This window comes from Prionailurus bengalensis, chromosome D2 (genome assembly GCF_016509475.1).
Source record: "Prionailurus bengalensis isolate Pbe53 chromosome D2, Fcat_Pben_1.1_paternal_pri, whole genome shotgun sequence".
Classification (NCBI taxonomy): domain Eukaryota; kingdom Metazoa; phylum Chordata; class Mammalia; order Carnivora; family Felidae; genus Prionailurus; species Prionailurus bengalensis.
Genome location: NC_057351.1, coordinates 34,288,605 through 34,310,735, shown reverse-complemented (window position 1 = coordinate 34,310,735; position 22,131 = coordinate 34,288,605). Strand labels below are relative to the sequence as shown.

The window sequence follows — 22,131 nt, the reverse complement described above, 5'->3', positions numbered from 1 at the left end:
TGGTGCATCAGTCCAGTGTGTCAAGACTATTAGCATATGATGGCTCTGATTCTTTAAAAACCTGTTCTGAGTGGCACCCAGTCATCTCAGTGGTGACTCAGTTGTTTGAGCAAAAGACTTGATTTTGACTTAGGTCATGATCTCACAATTCGTGAGATCAATCCCCACATTGGGCTCTGTGCTGACAGCAAGGAGCCTGCTTGGGATTCTCTCTCTCTCTCTCTCTCTCTCTCTCTCTCTGCCCCTAACCCCCCTCAAAATAAATAAAGAAACTTAAAAAAAAAAAAAGAAAGAAAGAAAAAATATGTATCTAAAGACAAAAAAGGAAAGTATCAATTCTCACATTTTAAACACTGAACACTTAAAATCTCACTTTATTTTTTAATTTAATTCAATTTTTTTATTTTATATATAGAGAGAGAATCTTAAGCAGGCTCTATGCTCAGCTGTGGAGCCTAACTCAGAGCACAATCCCATGACCCTGGGATCATAACATGAGCCGAAATCAAGAGTCAGATGCTCAACCAACTGAGCTATCCAGGGGCCCCTAAAATCCCACTTTAAAAAGGACTTTCCATAAAAAAAAAAATTTCAGTCAGATGCTATCTCCCAAGTACCTAACATGTATCCATCGCTATACTATCAAATAGCAAAAACATAATGTAGTTCCTTTATACAAAGAGTTTACTGTATATATAACAGATTTACAAAGATACTTTTCCGAATTGTCTCTCTCCATCAATGTTTATAAACCCTGCATGCAAGGTTTATACTATGTATATTTAATTATAAACCTAGTACAAAAAAAAAAAAAAATTAGCATCCTTTCAAGTAAGAGATTAAAAAGCAGAAGATAATAAATAAATGAGAGCCAATAAAATCAAAGGAAATTGTAAATTAAAGAAAAAAAAACCCTCTCTTTTATTCTAAACACTGCTTGCTTGAGAAATTATAAGATCATCACATAAATTATATAAATTATTAAATACTTAAAAAATAAAGCCAGGAATCAACAAAAGATTTGAACCTAGAAAAAAGTAAGATAATCATTTATTTACCCACCAATTGCTGGGTGGCTCAACTGGTTAAGCATCCAAATCTTGATTTGGGCTCAGGTCATGATCTGACAGGTCGTTGAGTCTGAGCCCTGAGTCGGAGCTCTGTACTAACAGCACAGAGCCTGCTTGGGATTCCCTCTCTACCTCTCTCTCTGCCCCTCTCCCATTTGTGCACAAGTACTCTCTTTCTCTCTCAAAATAAACTTTAAAAATAAATAAATAAAATTAAAATCTTAAAAAAAATGATAATTTTTTTTTTTTTTAAAGGAGAGGGAGAGACACCTGGCTGGCTCAGTAAATAGAGCATGTAACTCGATCTCAGGGCTGTGAGTTCAAGCCCCAGGTCGGTTAGAGATTACTTAAAAAAATTAAATCAGAAAGAAAAGAAAAAAGAAAAGAAAAGAAAAGGAAAGGAAAGGAAAGGAAAGGAAAGGAAAGGAAAGAAAAGAAAAGAAAAGAAAAGAAAAGAAAAGAAAAGAAAAGAAAAGAAAAGAAAAGAAAAAGAAGAGAAAGAAGAGCGAATGAAGAACTTACCAGAGCTGGAAAAACAAATCTCAATTGCGACAGAAAAAGGCTACATTATGATAGGCAAGCCAAGGCTACTAGCAGAAGCCCTAAGTTTCAGAGGAAATGGATAAGGCATGGAGCTAAAAGTAGGGAAACTGACTACCATCTCACCATGACAAGTTACAATTCCTAAAATAAATTAGAGATTTATTGTCTGAAGAAACCAAACAGAAGCATCTCTGAAATGAGAGACAACAGGCAAAACAGGACAAATAGGAAGGGAGAGATCAAACCACCTACTTAATTATGGTAACTTTAGCCCCCTTACCCTGTCCAGCTCTAAGAATAAAGCAACCAGGCTTCAAAGACTTTTCTGTAAAGAAACTAAACAGACTCAGAGAATAGACTTCCAGATACCAATATTAGGAGTCAGCCCATAAAAACAGGCTTTTAATATAATCAAGCCACAATAAAGTTCCATTACTCAACAAGCCCAACCTATGCATACCAACCTTCCAATGAGGTTTTGAATGTGTATGGTGCGTGTGTGTGTGTGTGTGTGTGTGTGTGTGTGAAAAATTTTTTTTGCTTTACTTATTAGTGTTCTTCAGCTATGTAACAAATTCACCCAAAACTTGTCAGATTAAAACAACACTCATTATCCCACACAGGTTTTAAGGGTCAGGAACCCAGGAGTGGCTTAGCTAACTGATTCTGGCTCAAGGTCTCTCATGAGGTTACAATCAAGCTGTCAGCCAAAGCTGCAGTAAACTCAGGGTTCAACAGAGGATGGAGAATCCACTTCTAAGCTCATGTACATGGTTGCTGGCAAGTCTCGGTTCCTCAAAGGCTGTAGAGCAGAGGCCTCTTATCTCCCACTCCATAGGGTGCCTGAATATCAAGAGATGGCAGCTAGCTCCCCCCAGAATTAGTAATCCAAAAGAAAGAAAGAGGTGTGTGTACAAACAAGTGAGAGAACACTCAATATGGAAACCACAGTCTTTTACAACCTAATCTGTAGCATACCAACACTCCTACTGTATGCCATTCCTTATATAGATCAGTCCTAGTACAGTTGGGATGAGACTACTCAATGGAATACCAGGAGGAAGGGATCACTGGGAGCCATCTTGGAAGCTACCAAAGTGTACACTCTGGTCACCCACCAGTAATCCCTGCCTCCTGTTTTTTACATCCACGTGTAGTGCCCTCCCTCATTATACCAGGCTTGGTGTGTATGATCAACAGTATATGGCACAAATGATAGCATGATAGCAAAAATGATAGACTACAGTTTCCATCTAGGGAAAATGATTGCCTCTCTCAAATCACTAGTAAGAGAGCAAACAGCTACCATGTGTTGGTCCATGAGATGAGAAACTGATATCCTCAGTTCAAAAGCTTTTAAGAGGGCCATCTGGGTGGCTCAGTTGGTTGAGCATCCAATTCTTGGTTTCAGCTCAGGTCACAATCTCACAGTTCATGGGTTCGAGCCCGGGTAGGACTCCACACTGGCTCCTTGCTAATAGCATGGGACCTGCTTGATATTCTCTCTCCCTCTCTCTCTGCACCAACCCCCTCCTCCACTCATGCTCACTCACTAACTCTCTCTCTCTCTGTGTCAAAATAAATAAACTTTAAGAAAAAAAAAAGGTTTTAAGGAAGTGAGGACAGCCAATAATGAGTCATCTGTGAATCAAATCTTCCAGCAATAGTTGAGCCTTGAAATGAATGCCACCATGGCCAAGAGACTGACTACAACTTGACCAGAGACCCTAAGCTAGAATGACTCAGCTATGCCACACTCTCAAATTCCTGACCCTCAGAAACCATGACAGATGCTAAACTTGTTTGTTATTTTAAGCAGCCAAGTTTGGGGGTAACATGTTACATAGCAATAGATAATTTTATCAAAGCTTTTTTAGAAAATTATAAAAGCAATTCAAAATTGTTATAAAAATCTTAAACTGTACAGAATGTTGAAATAAAAGTACCTACCCTAGCTAACCTACCCTCCCACAACTGTTAGAGCTTAGAACATATCCTTTTGTATTTTTTCTTCTTCCTATACAAATCAATGGAATGAGGTTTTTAATGTCTTACCATTTAATATGAACAGAAAGCCAAAAATCAACTAATATTGAAAGAAAGTCTCCATTGTGAAGGCCACAGTAAATAATAAGAGTAATCCACAGAAATCAGAGATAAAGCAGGAAACAGAAGAGAAACCTTCATAAAACAAACAAAACCATCTCTAATTAATATGTTTAGAGAGGAGAAAAAGACTACATCCATAACACAACAGAATGTTACATAATAATAATTTACTAATAGCAGGAACAACAACAACAAAAACACTAAAAGCTTTCACAGAGAAAAAGACTAGTCATCTACAAAGGAAGGAGATGCATTTGATGTATGGCAGACAATGGCACATGCCTTCAAATTTGCAAAAAAAAAACAAAACAAAAACAAAAACAAAAACAAAACCCTATTAACCAATCAGTAGGTGCAAAGGAAAAAATTTTTTAAAGATTGTCACACATATGCAAGGATTAAAATTACACGTACTCATGCACTCTTTCTCTTAGGAAGCTACTGAGGCTATGCTATATACACACACACACACACACAAGCACACACAAAACCAACTAAGCATATATAAGGTATGGGAAACAAGAAATCTGAAACAGGAGAAAGTCAGAGGGAAGTTCAAGGCAAACTGCTGTTTTAAAGGGTGGGGGCACACCTGAATGGCTCAGTCAGTGGAGTGCCTGACTCTGAGGAAATGGAAACTCTTGGTTTCAGCTCAGGTCATAATCTCAAGGTTCCTGAGGTTGAGCCCCGCATCGGGATCTGGCATGACAGCGTGGAGCCTACTTGGGATTCTCTCTCTCCCTCTGTCTCTCTCTGCCCCTCCCCTGCTCATTCTCGCTTTCTCCCTCTCTCTGAAAATAAATAAATAAACTTAAAAACAAAAAAAAAGTCTAACAGCACAACCTGTTCATTTTGAGCACAAAGACGGAGAACTCTAGAAAGGAGGTCACCAAAGAAAAAGATGTTGACAGACTTACTGATTTTTTTTTTATTTTTTTTTTAATGTTTATTTATTTTTTGAGAGAGAGAGAGACAGAGCCCGACATGGGGCTCAAACTCACAAGCCATGAGATCATGACCTGAGCTGAAGTCAGACGCTTAACTGACTGAGCCACCCAGGCATCCCCTTACTGATTTTTAAGAAATGAGGAGGCAGAGGGGGAGGAGAAGGGAAGAGGTTAGTAGGCATATGACAGATTTAACAACAGTGGTTTGAAATTTTCAGTAAGTGTATAGAAAATGGTACAAATGAATACAGGATATAATAAGTCACTGGAAGAAAAACAAAAAATTTTATAAGTAACCATAGTCCACAATTTTGTTCACAATGATTATTGGCTTTTAACATAATTTAATAACATGGGGAAGATGAAGAAGAAACGGTAACAGGTGAAAGAGAGCTAAATCCTTAGCTATCACAATAGGGAGTCAATACATATCTAAAACTGGCAAACCCAAGTAGCTCCTGGCTGACTCCACTGGTAGATGGAGGATGTGAATCTTGATCTTGCAGTCATGAGTTCAAGCCCTACAGTGGGGGGTAGTGCTTAAGAATAAATAAAATTTTAAAAAAATTTTTTAATAAATAAATAAAAACTGACAAACCTAAGAAATACCTAGTAATACAGACCTCAAACAGACCCTAAGCTTGGGACTGCTAGTCAGATTGTATGCATGAGAAATTAACCTTCAATTCGCCTACTCTCACAGTAAACATTTAGGAATGTACAGCAGTTTTTAACAGTTACTAGAACCTGGACAACAATGAGATAAGTAGCCAGAGACTCTTCAACAATTAAACACCAAGAAATTATAAAAATTCCTGGTAAAAAATGGCAAAAGCAAAGTTCTCAGAAGCCCAGAGGAAATCCTTTCCACTATCATGCATGAACATGATTAGGTTATATCCTCCCACAGGAACTTGAAGATCAAATGTGCCCCTCCACACGGAGTGTTGTGTCCTCTGTTCAGGAAACCCTCCTAATGCAATCGTGTTCTTGTATCCTTTCCCTACACTAAAGGAACATTTATTCTTTGCCTCTCCAATCAACCAGCCTTATAAAAATCACATACAGGTGCCTGGGTGGCACAGTCGGTTGAGCGTCCGACTTCAGCCAGGTCACAATCTCGCCATCTGTGAGTTTGAGCCCCGCGTCGGGCTCTGGGCTGATGGCTCAGAGCCTGGAGCCTGTTTCCGATTCTGTGTCTCCCTCTCTCTCTGCCCCTCCCCTGTTCATGCTCTGTCTCTCTCTGTCCCAAAAATAAATAAAAACGTTGAAAAAAAAATTTTTTTTTAAAAATCACATACAGCAATATTAGTGTATTATTTAGAAACAATTGGATACCAGGAAAGAACAGCTAAGAATTAGAAATGGTTTCTTTTGGAAAAATAGCACTTTTGGGATATAGGGTAAAAGCAAGGGGAGAGGTGGAAGATGCAGCAAAGGACTAACATTATTCCTTAAAAATTTTCAGTACTAGGGCATTTGGGTTGCTCAGTTGGTTGAGTGTCCAACTCTGGATTTGGGCTTGGGTCATGGTCTCAGTTCATGGGACCAAGCCCCTTGTCGGGCTCCATGCTGAAAGCACAGAACCTGCTTGGGATTCTCTCTCTCTCCCTCCCTCTCCGTCCCTCCTCTGCTTGCTCTCTCTCTCTCTCTCTCTCTCTCTCTCTCTCTCAAAATAAATAAATGAACTTAAAAACAATAAACCTTTAGTACTAGTTTACTTTTTAACTAGCAGTAGTTGTACATTGATAAGTATTTTTTATTCAAAAGGCCAGATACTTTTTCTTTTTTTAATGTTTACTTATTTTTGAAAGAGAGAGATACAGAGCATGAGCAGGGGAAGGGCAGAGAAACAGGGAGACACAAAGTGGGCTCCAGGCTCTGAGCTGTCAGCACACAGCCTGACATGGGGCTCCAACTCACAAACTGTGAGATGATGACCTGAGCCAAAGTTGGATGCTCAACCAACTGAGCTACCCAGGCACCCCCCAGATACCTTTTTTTTAAGTTTATTTATTTATTTTGAGAGAAAGAGAGCACAAGGGAAGAGCAGAGAGAGACAGAGAATTCCAAGCAGGCTCCACACTGTCAGTGCAGAGACCTACTTGGGGATCAAACTCCCAAACCATGAGATCATGACCTGAGCCGAAATCAAGAGCAGGACACTTAACTGACTAAGCCACCCAGGTGCCCCAAGGCCAGATATTTTTTTAAAAAATCAGAATCAGAAAACAAATTCTATCCAAAAAATTTTGATAGTTAACTCGTTTTCACAGTGTAAGAGACTAATAAATATATATTTATTCATTTGCTTAGTACCCAACTATTCCCAGAAAATTTATTTTTACACAATTCAAATATAAAAAACACTTAACTAAATATGGTCTGAAATGTAAATTAAACACAGTCTAGTGAAATAATAAGGAATACTTTCAAAGTGTATTTTGGAAAAAAATGTTCTGGAACATAAGAATAGGAAAGTCTCTACATTTATGATTAGGATCCAAAACCTTGCTTTTTATCTCCAAGTACTGACGTCAAAAATCAAGTTTAAAAATTAAAACTCAAAACAAAAATACTAAGTTTCAGCTTATTTAGGATGAGCTGCTAATGAAACAAAGAAGCGACTTGAGTTCTCTGGAGTATCAGCACACAGCTGTCAGATCACAACCATTCTGATCACATTTGCATGAACTTTTAAAAACAAATACCCTGGGGCGCCTGGGTGGCTCAGTCAGTTAAGCGTCCAACTTGGGCTCAGGTCATGATCTCACGGTTTGTGAGTTCGAGCCCTGCGTCAGGCTCTGTGCTGACAGCTCAGAGCCTGGAGGGTGCTTCGGATTCTGTGTCTCCCTCTCTCCCTGCCCCTCCCCTGCTCATGTTTGGTGTCTCTGTCTCTCAAAAATAAATAAACATTAAAAAAAATTTTTTTAATAAATAAATAAATGCAGGGTGGCCTGGCTGGCTCAGTCAGTGGAGCGTGTGATCTCGGGGTAGTGAGTTCTAATCATATGTTGGGTGTAGAGATTACCTAAAAAATAAAAAATCTTAGCGGCTCCTGGGTAGCCTAGTCAGTTGAGCATGTGACTCTTGATTTTGGCTCAGGTCATGATCTCACAACCAAAGTGGGACTCTTAACCGACTGAGCTACCCAGGCACCCCCTAAACAGACAAAACAATCTTAAAAGACAACAACAAATTTAGAGGGCTCACACTCTGTCACATTACTTCAAAACTTACTTCTGCAATAATTAGCTGCAATATCAAAACAGTGTGGTAGTGGCAAAAGGAAAGACATAAAGATCAATGGGAAAGAATTGAGAATCCAGAAATTAACCCACAAGTCTATAGGCAAGACATCAGTCTATATAGAGACATAAATATGAGTTTGGGCCCTACATCAGGCTCTCTGTTGTCAGCGCAGAGCCCACTTTGTATCTTCTATCTCCCTCTCTCTCTGCCATTCCCCTGCTTGCACGTGTTCTCTCTCTCTCTCAAAAATAAACATTTAAAAATAAATAAATAAATTTGAATGAGAGAGAGAGAGAGAGAGAGAGAGAGAGCAAGCAGGGGAAAGAGAGAATTTTAAGCAGGCTCCATGCTCAGCACAGAGTCCTTCACAGGGCTGGATCCCATGACCCTGGGATCATGATCTGAGCCATTTCTTATTATATTACAATAGGCCAAATTTACACATTTATAAATTCTTGCCTGATCCTTTGACATACAAGTTTACCTAAAAGAGTTATAGGGGTAGTTTCCAGGACATTAAAAAATACAATTTGTTAACAATGGTTGTCCCCCCACCAAATCAGTTGTATTTTTATGTACTAGCAATGAATAATCCAAAAGTAAAATTAAGTTTGGGTTTGAAGATGGTGTTGAGGAGAATAAATACCGTGACTTCCAGTGCTTTGCTAAAACTTCAGATGCAAGGCCTTCTGGCTAAGCATCTGTAATTTCGTATTGTTGCAACATTCATTATAACCCTGGGGGTTCCAGCTTCCTAAAAGTTTGCTGTGGACAAACCAGAAAGAAGGTTTATGTAGATTTCTACAGAAATTATGATTCCCGGAAAAGATTTTGAGGAAATGATGAAGGCTGGTATCTTTCAGAGAGCAAAGTGACTTTCTTTCGGTTGGTTCCATGGAAGTTGGTCACTGACCTATATCCCTGAACTATGAAACATGAATATTGGACTATGGAATAGTTTCTCTTGATAAATAAACAACTAACAAGTACTGTGGAAAAAAACAAAGAAAAATAAACTTAATAAAACAATTCTATTTACAGTAACATCAAAAATAATGAAATACTTAGGATTAAACTTAACCAAGAAAATGTAAGACTTACACACTGAAAACTACTAAACACTTTTGAAACAACTTAAAGACAACCTAAATAAATGGAAAGACATCCCCTGTTCATGAACTGAAAGACTTAGTATTGTTAAAATGTCAGTACTTACAAAACTGATCTACAAATTCAGTACAGTCCCATACAAAATGCCAAGTGCCGTTTTTGCAGAAATAGATAAGCTGATTCTAAAATTCATATGGAATTTCAAAAGATTCCAAATGGACATTTTTTTTTTTAATGTTTATTTTTGAGAGAAAGAGACAGAGTACGAGCAGAGAGGGGCAAAGAGAGAGGAGACACAGAATCTGAAGCAGGCTTCAGGCTCTGAGCTGTCAGCAAAGAGCCGGATGAGGGGCTCGAAATCACAAAGCACAAGATCATAACCTAAGCCAAAGTGGGACACTTAACCGAGTAAGCTACCCAGGCACCCCCTAAATAGACAAAACAAGCTTAAATTAAAAAACAACAAAGTTGGAGGACTCACACTTCCTCACATTACTTCAAAACTTACTATTGAAATAATCAGCTGCAATAATGAAAACAGTGTGGTAATGGCAAAAGGACAGACATAAAGATCAGTGGAAAGAACTGAGAATCCAGAAATTAAACCTCAAGTCTATAAGCAATTGATTTTCATAAGAAGTACCAAGAGCATTCAATGGGAAAAAGAATAGTCTTTTCAACAAATGATGCTGAAATAACCAGATTTCCACATGCAAAAGAAGGAACTAAACCCTTAACACACAACTAATAAAACAATTAACTAAAAACAAATCAAACACCTAAATTTAAGTGCTAAAACAAATATTAAAAGAACACATACACATTGTGATTCTGGATTTAGCAATGAATTCTCATTATGACAGCAAGAGCACAAGCAACAAATGAAAAAATAAACTGAACTTCATCAAAATTAAATATCTTTGTGCATCAAAGGAAACTATAAAGAAAGCAAAAATAACCCAAAGAAAGGGAGAAAATGTTTACAAATCATTTATCTGATAAGGGGGTCTATTATCCAGAATATATAAAGAGCACTTACAATTCAACAACAAAAGACAAACAACTAAATTCAGAAATGGGTGAAGGACTTTAATACACATGAATAGCACATGAAAAAGATGTTTAACATCTTTAGTCATTAGAAAAATGCAAATCAAAACCCACAAAGAAATATCACTTTACACCCACTAAGATGGCTATAATTTAAACAAAGGAAGGGGCGCCTGGCTGGCTCAGTCAGTGGAACATGTGACTCTTAATCTCGGTATTATGAGTTCAAGCCCCATGTTGGGTGCAGAGATTACTTAAAAAATAAAATATTTAAAAATAATAAAATGGGGTGCCTGGGTGGCTCAGTTCATTGAGCATCTGACTCTTGACTTTGGCTCAGGTAATGATGCAAGGGTCGTGGGACTGAGTAATGCATCCAGCTCTGTGCTGAGCATGGAGCCTGCTTAAGATTCTTTCTTCCTTCCTTTCTTTCTTTCTTTCTCTCTCTCTCTCTCTCTCTCTCTCCCCCCACCCCCGCCCTCTGCCACTCTCCCCTGCTTATGCAGTCTCTCTCTCTCAAAAATAAAAAAAATTATAAATATTAATTAATTAATTAATTAATAAGGGAAAAGAACAAGTTTTGGCAAGAAAATGGAATCCTCATACATTACTGGTAGGAATATCAAAGGGTGCAACCATGTAGAAAAGTTAGGTAGTTCCTCAAAAAGTTAAACACAGAATTACAATGACTCAGTAATCCCACTCCAATAGATACCAATACCATAGATTAATGAAAATACATGTCCACACAAAAACTCGTACACAAATGTTCATAGCAGCTTGATTCACAACAGCCAAAAAAGGAAACAACCTAAGTGCTCATCAACCAATACAGTGTGTTGTGTGTGTGTGTGTGTGTGTGTGTGTGTGCGTGTGTACACAATGGATTATTTTGCCACAAAAAGGAATGAGTTACTAATACATGCTACAACTTGGATGAGCCTTGAAAAACATCACGCTAAGTGAAATAAGACAGACACAAAAGGCCACAAACTGTTTCCATTTATATGAAATACAATGGCCAAAATAAGCAAATCCATAGAAACAGAAAGCAGAATGGTAGGTCCCAAGAGATCAGAGCATGGAGCAGAGGTGGGGAAAGGGCAGGCAGGGATAGTGAAATGATTACCTATTTCAGGTACAGTTTTGTTTTTGGGGTGATGAAAATGTTCTGGAATTAGATAACAGTGATGGTTGTACAACCCTAAAAATGTATTGGCAGTCATTGGATTACACACTTTACAAGTGTTAAAATTATAAATTTTAAGTGAAATTTACCTCAATTTAAAAAAAAAGTGGTTGCCCTTGGGCACAGACAGAACTTGCTTCCTCATTATAAATCCCTTTTTTACTACTTAATTTTTTCTTTGTACCAAATGGTGTCAAACAGCCAGAAAAATAAACACAAACTGATTTCTCAGCTAAATTTAAAACATCAGAAGTTACTATTAAGGGAGAATTAATATAGAATGATCACCTCTGAATTATGTCCTGCATATTCTTCTTGTCCTCTCCAATCCTATTTCTTTTCCCATTTATGTTATAGCACCATGACAGATGTAGTTCACTGATAACAATTTAAAAATTTGGGAACTAAATCATTAAGTAAATCATACATACTTCTTCCTTGCAGAGAATAAAAAATAAATTTCAGGGACACCTGGGTTGCCCAATCAAGCTAAGTGTGTGACTTTGGCTCAGGTCATGATCTCACAGTTCGTGAGTTCAAGACAGACATCAGGCTCTCTGCTGTCAGCACAGAGCCTGCTTCGGATCCTCTAGCCACCCCCTCTCTCTCTGCCCCGCACCCATGCACATGCATGCAGTTTTTCTCTCTCTCTCTCTCAAAAATAAACTTGAATTAGTTAATTAATTTCAAGTGAAACTAGCAACAGGATTGAACAAATGTACCTAAAGTTTTCCCAGAGAAAACTGTGGTCAATTCATAAATAATTATAGTGCAACTTGCTATTAATGACATTAAATTTCCTGAGTTTTCCTCCAATTGAAAGTATTAGAGTCCAGTCTCCAACAGTTTTTCTTTTGATATAAGTTTCACATAGTACATACAAAGAATTTAATACTCACTTATCAAGGAAATCCTTATCCACTACAGCAGTGATGTCAAGAAGAGGATTTCCCATCCCAAAGAGAATATTTTCACTAAAAAAAACACAAAAAAATGCAAGCACAAGTTAGAAATACTTCTAAAAGTAAGCTGATGTATAAAATGCACACAAATATAAAAATATGTATCTTCACTTTACCTCAAAAATAAACCTAACATGCTAGTTTATTAAACCTTTGATTTGCTTTTTACATTTCAGACAACATTTTAGAGGTAGCATAAGCTATTTAGAAAGGAGGATGACTTTCAAATTGGATCAAATAGAAGAAACCAGATCATGTGACCTTTTTTCATAATATTCAACAGCTAATGACCAAAGCTAATTAGACTGTTTTTTTTTTTAAGTTCTATCATAACAAAAGTTCTATACCCAACAAACATGACAGATAATTAACTTTATCTAGCTAGTAAGATACCCAACTACCAAAAGTGATTAGGGAGGTTGCAGCAAGTCCTCCAGGAGTCCAGCCAAAAGCCCCACCTTGGACAAACTGAATGTGGTGAGACCCGCACAATGAGTATCACAGATAGTGAAATTTTCAATTACGTTTAACAGACTTCAAAGAAGTCTATGTTCCACAATGATCCCAGTGTAGCTCAAAACCAAGAGAAGGCTACAACTCCACCACAAGAGATGCCTTAAACAGAAGCCCAACTAACAGCAAGAAATGGACCAGTGGCCATGGTTGGGTCAGCCTCAGTGGGAAGCATTCTTCTAGGTTTTTCAATGAAATTTGCCTCTGTGTAATCTCCCGTTGGTCTCCAGTTTGCTGAAGACCTCTTCCAGTTGCCTCCAAACCAGTTTCTATCTTCATCACATGGAGACTATCAGTAATATCAATACTACTGGTACCCCAGAGTTTCTTTAAGAGAATAAAATATAACCTACACTTATAATCTACAATGATTTAGAAGACTGAATTGCAGTATCATATTAAAACCACAGTTTGGGCAACTATGGCTGAATACATAATAAAGAGATATTTGCCCCTTTGTTCTTTTTTCTCTCCCCTTTCTCTTTTTATTTTATAAATTTAATTTTTTTTTTCAACGTTTATGTATTTTTGGGACAGAGAGAGACAGAGCATGAACGGGGGAGGGGCAGAGAGAGGGAGACACAGAATCGGAAACAGGCTCCAGGCTCCGAGCCATCAGCCCAGAGCCTGACGCGGGGCTCAAACTCACGGACCGTGAGATCATGGCCTGGCTGAAGTCGGACGCTCAACCGACTGCGCCACCCAGGCGCCCCATAAATTTAATTTTTTTTAACGTTTATTCATTTTTGAGAGAGACAGAGCATGAACAGAGGAGGGGCAGAGAGAGAAGGAGACACCGAATCCAAAGCAGGCTCCAGGCTCTCAGCTGTCAGCACAGAGCCCAATGCAGGGCTCAAAACCACAGACCGCAAGATCATGACCTGAGACGAAGTCAGACACTTAACTGAGTCACACGGGCGCCACACCGCCCCCTTTTTTCTGTTTAAAGAAAGCTGAACGAGGGAGAGTTAAAAGAAAATACAATTATCTATTCAGACTTAAGTTGCATTTATAATCAGAAAAAAAATCTAATATAAAAAGAAAATATCTTAAGTACTTAGAAGATAAAGGATCAACAGGCAGATACATTAAAACTTGGCCATCATTTTATTAGAAACTTCTCTGCCTGATTTGTGTATTGTTATTCAAACAATAAAAACTCCTAGAATTTGCTTTTTTAAAAAAAAGCATGGGATGTTACTGGGCTGCTTGGCTGTTTCTTTTTACTCACCCTTTTTTAGTGTTTGGTTTAATGCATACAGTGATGAATCCACCACCAGAATCAAAATATGTAACATTCCTAACACCACAAAATATCCTGCTACCCTCATATCAATCGCTCCACCCCAGCTTGTCCCCTCTTAGTTTTAAGGACAATAATTGTGATATTTCTTTTTCAGAAGTCAAACCTTTGAACATCTCATGGATTCCCAAAACAGTTCATTGCACTCCATTTGAAAACTTAGTATAGTATTAATAAATCAATGCACCCTCTCTGGGCCTAAGGTTTCTATACTCTAAGAAATATGGGGGAAAAGATGAGCAGAATGAATCACAGAACCCTGTTTAAACTTATATTCCTAAACTTATCTGTCTAGCAAAACTTTTTTTTCCTGAATGCAAATGGACACGAATACATTTACACACAGAGCAAGAATATACTGGAACTGAATTGGTCAAATGTAATACTGGAAGAAATTTTTTATATATCATTAATGATGATTGTTGGGGAGCCTGGGTGGCTCAGTTGGTTTAGCGTCTGACTTTGATTATGGCTCAGGTCATGATTCCAGGGTCGTGGGATCGAGCCCCAAGTTGGAATTCATGCTGAGCATGGAGCCTGCTTAAGATTCTCTCCCTCTCTCTCTCTTTCTCTTTCTCTCTCTCTGCCCTCCTCACCCACTTACACTCTTGCTCTCTCTCTTCTCTATAAAATTTAAAAAGAAGGAGGAGGAGGAGGAGGAGGAGGAGGAGGAGGAGAAATGTGATCAGGAAAAAATTTAACTGGAAACTTGTTCTTTTATTATTTATTGTTAATAAACTAGATAACCATAATATTTGCCTTGTTATTGCCAAATAATATTACAATTCAGTTAAGGTCATTTGAAGACATTCTCTAACAAACCAGAATCGTGTGCTTGTCATCTGTTCCTTGTCATCCTCCTTTCACTCCAAAGGTACAGGCTAAAGAGATCTGGGTGGAACTGACCTACTCCAGTTCATGGAGAGAGTGAGTCTGACTGGCTTAACCTGGAGGAACAGCAAAGTCTAAACCAATCAGCACAATGCATTTCTCTACCCATACTTATCAGTTCAGAGATAGGCATGTAACCTAAATCAGTCAAATCAAAAGGGACGCCAAGGTTTCCTTCCTAGGAATGCTCATATATAAAACATCTTCCTCCAGAGTATAAATGCAGGTGTTGGAAGATTTAAGTACCTCAAGGTTCCCAGGTGGCTGCCTTGAGGTAAATCTGACATCACAGAGGGCAGAATGGAAACTAAGTCATGACACAGAGAAACTGGGTCATTTGATGAAGTTGTTGGACCTATTAAGCTTCGCTTGAAACCTATATCCTCTTTGGACTTTTGATTACATGTATGGAAATTATTTTGTTGATTACAATTTCAGACTCATTTTCTGTTACTAGACATAAATTGTCATATTTCATTTTTTAAACTTGTTATATTTTATAATTCATTTTTATTATAAAGCTGTAATATAGACAAGATTGTTAGTATTAGCATTATGAATCCATGTTCCATTAATTTAAGTTCCTCTGAGGCTAAAGTCTTAATTAATTCTCAGGCAGATCTCTTGGATTTCTTTTCCTTCCCTTTGTGAGAAAGGTTATATGGATTTTACTTTTACTGTCATAGAAACATGGAGCTTGAAAAAATATGTTCAACCAATATTTGAGATTTTCTTTGTATATCTCCAATAGACGGTAATAGTTTTATGCATTTAAACAAATTCTACTTATTCACATATATAGGCTGCCTTGTGTCTTATAAAGTTATTTCTAATTCTCGAACTATACACTTAAACTACTTCCCCAAGAGTAACTCAATAAATATACTAGCAGATGCCAATCAAAATTTTAACATAAATCGTAAAAACATAATAAATTAAGATGGTGTAGAAGCTTCTGGGTTGGTGAACACAACTGCTGGGAAGGTGGCACCGCCCAAAGAGTGCACGGAAGTTCATTCCCCCCACTCCCATACCTTTCTGTGATATTGTGATTTAGAATAAGAAATGCACGTTTGGCCTTCTTCTGGGTCCCTGGCAAAGAGCTCCTAAAAACCTTGGCATTTCTGAGGAGTGGGATAAAGGTATCTTTTGTTATATTAATGAGGTTACTTTTGGAAAACTCCTAGGTAACATAAGGATGGGGGTGGTTCCAAGGGGAACCTTGGGGGACTAGAGGATTAGTAGACCCCCTTCACCTCCAGGGAGTGATTTAATCAACTATGCCTATGTAATGAAGCCTCCATATAAATCCAAAAGGATGAGTTTCAGAGAGCTTCCAGACTGGTGAACATATCTGGAGACTTGGGGAAAGGGGCTCACAGAGCATGAAGTTCCTGTCCTTTCTCACATACCTTGGCTTATGCATCTCTTCCTTCCAGCTCTTCCTCAGTTATATCCTTTTATAATGTTAAAATAAATTTCTAAGCCTAAGATGGAGCCATCTCCAGCCCAGGGTGCATCATCAGCAAACTAAACTTCTGTGTTCCGGGGCGCCTGGGTGGCCCAGTCGGTTAAGCATCCAACTTCCACTCAGGTCATGATCTCACAGTCCGTGAGTCGTGAGTCAAGTCGTGAGTCAAGCCCTGCGTCAGGCTCTGTGCTGACAGCTGAAAGCCTGGAGCCTGCTTCGGATTCTGTGTCTCCCTCTCTCTATGACCCTCCCCCGTTCATGCTCTGTCTCTCTCTGTCTCAAAAATAAATAAACATTAAAAAATAACTTTTAACTTTTGTGTTCCTGTAAATGGTCATATTGACCAGAAACGTGGTATATATCCAGTCCACTACTCCCCTAACACCAGACAACTCTATACTTATTTGCTTGTTCCTTGATCTCTCTAAATAAAGCCAGATATGCAATCCTAGCCAATGATGCCATTTCCACGTTGCCCCTTCTAACACTCTACAAAATACACGCTTGCCCAACATGCCTCGGGAGGAGTATTCCACTGCTTCTAAGGCACTGTACACTCCAAATCCATGCAGTTTTTCCCTTGAATAAAGAACATGAAACTCATTACTAAATTGTTTGTCATCTGACAATTATAAACCATAATCTAGTAAGTAAAATGCTTCTCTGAGTTCTATGAACCACTCTAGCAAATTAAATGAACCCAAGTAGGGGGTCATGGGAATCTCTGATCTCAAACTGGTTGGTCAGAAGTACAGGTGGAGGGGCGCCTGGGTGGCTCAGTCGGTTAAGCATCCGACTTTTGCTCAGGTCATGATCTCACGATTCATGGGTTCTAACCCCGCATCGGGCTCTGTGCTGACAGCTCAGAGCCTGGAACCTGCTTTGGATTCTATGTCTCCTTCACTCTCTGCTCCTCCCCCACTCATGCTGTGTCTCTCTCTCAAAAATAAACAAACATTAAAAAAAAAAAAAAAGTACAGATTGAATCCAGAATCTGAAGTGTGGGAAGGGACAATCTTGTGGAACTGAGCTCTTAACTTGTGGCATCTAACACTATCTCCATGTAGATAGTGTCAGAATTGAGTTAATTGCTTGGTGGTGTTGGAAAACCCATACATCGTACTTGCCCTATGCATCTTTTCCATTTGTCTGTATACTTTATGATAAACAGGTAACAATAAACAAGTATACATTCACAGGTAAACATTAAAAATACAATAAACAGGCAAACATTAAAAAAAAAAAAAGATGGTGTCTTGGGATAGGTTCTCCCAAAAGTGAGTCTGAAACAAAGACTTATAAACAGGGCACTTATTTGAAAAGTGATTCCAGGAAGCAGAGGCAAGAGATGAGAGACTGAAACAGGAAAGGAGGAAAAGCCTATGAAGATGTGTTACTGAGCTGGCCATGATTACAGATGATATCACTCAATCCCATCACTATAGGTGATTGTGGCTCAAACTTTTCAGGAAAAGTTGAAATGTGACTCAGAGATCCCTGTCTAAAGGACAAAAGAGAGAATTTATATGGTGACTACTATCTCCCCTTAAAAAACTATGCAGCATGGCCCTGATGAGAAATGCTATTAGGTTGTAATTGTCCAAAACCCACGTGGAACCTGTTGCTGCAAGAGTGGCTAGTGTAAGAGGTAGCGACAAAATTTAAAGTAATACATAAGAGAAGTCTTCATATAGTAAGTTAAAATTAAACAATTATTTCTCGGGGCACCTGGTCTGGCTCAGTCAGCAAGGCATGCAACTCTTGATCTTGGGTTGTAAGTTGGAGCCCCATGTTTGGAATAGAGATTACTTAACAAAAATTATACAGTTATTTCCAAAAGCAAATACTTTAAACTACTCTCCATCATCATATAACTAATATGACTTCATTCCAATATGACACATTAAAACTTTGCTAAAAACACTAATTCTTTAAAATGGCTAGTTTCTTAAATAGAAACACAACTTTTGGTTTTGGCTCAGGTTGTGATCCCAGGGTCACAGGATGGAGCCCCACATTGTCTCAGTATGGAGCCTACTTGGAATTCTCTCTCTTCCTCTCCCTCTGCCCCTCCCCTGCTCACATGTGTTCTCTAATAAAAAAATAAATTAAAATTTAAAAAAAGCACTGAAATACAGTGTGTCTTTAACTTTATCACTTACCATTCTAATACACACAATCTATTTGCTGATCATAACACTTCACTTGTTCCCCAAGAAAGACTGACTAAAAGTCCTTCCCCTACTTCTTTTGCCTAGCAAATTCCCATTCATCTTTTTAAAATTTTCTCATATGCAACCTTTTAGAAAATCTTCTCTGCCTAACTCCTACCAAAAGGTTCTCATGTAAAGCTGCACAAGTTGATGTTCACAGTATGGATGATAGCTTCTGGAGTTCTGTGTTAAGTACTGCTGCCCTTCCTCCCAAAGTTTTATTCATTCTCTCCCCCTAGGTTCTATAAGTTCTTTGATAAACTTTTTAATTGATTTTAGGGGTTACTTTGTATTTTATCCTAATTGATCTCAACCAGCGAGACATAAAAGGTAAAATAATTTTTTAAATCTTAATCATATTTGTCTTCTCAATGGCTAGCATATGATAATCACAAGGGCTTTGAGCAATTTTGCAATTCTACGCTCTGACCTTTTCTATCAATAGACTGCTGCTTTTCTCAGGCTCCCAAAGATCAAGACTGAGTCTAGAGTAAAATTAGACTTTAAAGGTGAAATGACAGATCATTAATTCAAGACAGGTTATAATAAGTTAAAAAGGAATGTTGTGTTCCCTACAGCAATCACTAAATGATAATACAACAAAATCCAATAGAGGATATAAAATGAAAAACTATAAAATACTCAACTTAGAAAAAAAAAAGGCATGAAAGGCAAAACAACATAAAGGATAATTGGAAAACATTATTAATACCAACCATATTAGTAATTATATTAAATGTCAATGGATCAAATACTCCAACTAAAAGATAATCACACTGGATTAAAAACAAATTAAATGTTATTTACTAGAGATACACTTTAAATATAAAGGCACAGAGAGTTTGACAATAAAAGACTGAATAGAAAGATATACTATGTGAACACTATAAGAAAACTTCAGTGGCTATATTCGTATCAGCCAAGGTAGATTTTATTTTTTTATTAAAGTATAGTAGACATGCAACATTACGTTAGTTTCAGGTGTACAACATAATGATTTGACAACTCTGTACGTTATGCTCACAAGTGTAGCTACCATCTGTCTACATACAATGCTACTACAATACCATTAACTTTACTCCCTATGCTGTATAGACTAGGTAGACTTTAAAACAAGGAGTATCACCTATAAAAAGGATTTCAAACAAATAAGTCATTTCATCAAGAAAAGAAATGGCTTCAAATACTTGGGGGGAAAAAAACTTTTGACAGAAACAAATTAGATAAATACACAATCTTAACACCCCTCTTTCAGTAATTGGTAAAACACAAAAATAAGAAAGGAATCACACTATTAGATATTTATCCTAGAAAAATGAGAACTTAGTTCACACGGAAACCTGTACACAAATGTTCATAACAGCTTTATCTGTAATAGTAAAAAAAAATTAGAAACAACCAAATGTCCTTCAACAAGTGAGTAGGTAAACTGTGGTACACCCATACAATGGACTAACACTCAGTAATAAAAAGAAATGAACTAGGATACAATTTGGATGGATTTCGAAGACATATGCTGAGTGAATATAAAAGCCTTATTTATGTGTTACATACTGTATGATTCCATTTATATAATACTCTCAAAGTGAGAAAAATTACATTGTTAAAGAATAGATTCGTAGCTGCTGCTGCCGGGGCTAAGGTTGAGGGGAGGTGACCATAAAGGGATAACACAAAACAGGTTTTTTGTGATGATACAACAGTTTAGTGCCTTAACTATGTTAATGGTTACACTAATCTCGACATGATAAAACTTCGCAGATCTATACACCACCACCACCACACCAATAAAAAAACAGTATGTGTGAAAACTGATAACATTCTAGTAATATCTGTGGTCAACTTATCCTGTATCATTAAGGGTGAAGAGTGCACAGGATCTCTCTGTACTATTTTTGCAACTTCTTGTGAGTCTTAAAGTATTTCAAAAGAAAGAAAAAGTATATTTAAAAAGTTTAAAATAACAAAAAGGAAAAGTATATTAAAAAAATTACAATAACAAAAAAGCTTAAAATGTCCTCATCATGACATCATGAGGAATAGCAGAATAAGAGCCTCCAAAAATTGTCTCTCCATAAAAGCGACAAGAACACTGGCAAAAAAATGTCAAAATCAACTTTTTCAGAATCTTAAATACTAACCAAAGGCTTACAATAATCTGGGGGGCATTTTCTAAAAAAGGCCAAATCTCATTTAAAACAGAAGTTTTGGGGGCGCCTGAGTGGCTCAGTCAGTTGAGCATCCGACTTCAGCTCAGGTCATGATCTCACAGCTTGTGAGTTTGAGCCTCGCGTCGGGCTCTGCGCTGACAGCTCGGAGCCTGGAGCCTGCTTTGGATTCTGTGTCCCTTTCTCCCTCTGCTCCACCCCCACTCATGCTCTGTCTCTGTCTGTCTGTCTGTCTGTCTCTCTCTCTCTCTCAAGAATAAAACATTAAAAAAATTTTTTTTAAACAGCAAGTTTTGTGCCATTTTAACTTGCCCTATTCCCATTCCCCTCTTCCCAGCTCCATGGTAGCCTTAAAAAGCAAAAGCCCACACACACAGTGAAAACCAGGAGCCTAGCAGCTGCTAGACAGGTCCGAACAGGACTGGAGCTCTTTCAAAGCCCTATCTTCAGAGAACTGCTATTATTTAAGCTTACTGGCAGTTCCCTGAAAAACCCCACTCCTGAGGCTTCTCATTATTTGACCTGACTCCGAGCTTGCCCAGCTCTAAAACCCTTTTCCCCAGGAGCATTTGTCAAAAACAATCAGCTGCAATGGTTTAACCTCCCAGCTGTCTGAAGCAGTTGGCACACAAAAGAAGCTAACCAAAAAAGTTAAAAGGAAAAGTGGAGGCATGAGACATCCACAAAAGGCTCTGAAAAGTTCTGAATATTCCTGAGGACCTAGAAAGCTATGCACATGTGCCCAGAGCTGTGGCGTGCTCAAGACCTGAAAAGGTCCTAAGCAATCATCTCTGAGCCATGAGTCTCTGCACAAGCAGGAAATAAAGATTATGGCAGAGTTGTAAGCCTGCCTGAATGTTAAAAGGTATGCCTCAACAAGCACACAGAGCCTCTCAGCAAAGATTGGGAGACAATAACAAGTATTGGCAACAAGTGGAGAAAGTGGAATCCTCGTGCATTGTTGTTGGAAATGAGCAGCTAGCTTGAAAAAGAGTTGGACGGTTTCTTAAAAAAGTAAACATTAACTTAGCATATGACCCAGCAATTCCACTTCTAAGTATAGGAAATAAAAACATGTGACAATACAAAAACTTATACATGAATGGTTATAGCAGCGTTATAATACTCAAGTGGAAATACAAATATCCATCAAAAGATGGATAAAATGTAGGATAGACATACTATAGATTACTCAGCCATAAGAAGGAATGAAATACTGATACATGCAACAACATAAATGAACTTTGAAAACATTATACTCCATGAAAGAAGCCAGACACAAAAGGCCAAATATTATGATTTCACTTATGAAATGTCCAGAATATGGCAAACCACAAAGA

General features: G+C 37.9%; 1 protein-coding gene across 4 annotated transcripts in view; it reads right to left on the bottom strand.

The window, feature by feature from the left end:
• Window positions 1-22,131, bottom strand: part of ADK (adenosine kinase) — a 537,819-nt gene that overhangs the window by 470,761 nt on the left and 44,927 nt on the right. For 2 of the 4 annotated variants that reach the window (XM_043598129.1, XM_043598128.1), the window contains one exon: window positions 12,170-12,244. The exons of the other annotated variants lie outside the window; for them this stretch is intronic. In XM_043598129.1, coding sequence (XP_043454064.1) covers window positions 12,170-12,244 — 75 coding nt within the window. The remainder of the gene's footprint in view (window positions 1-12,169; window positions 12,245-22,131) is intronic. 4 annotated transcript variants of the gene reach the window in all.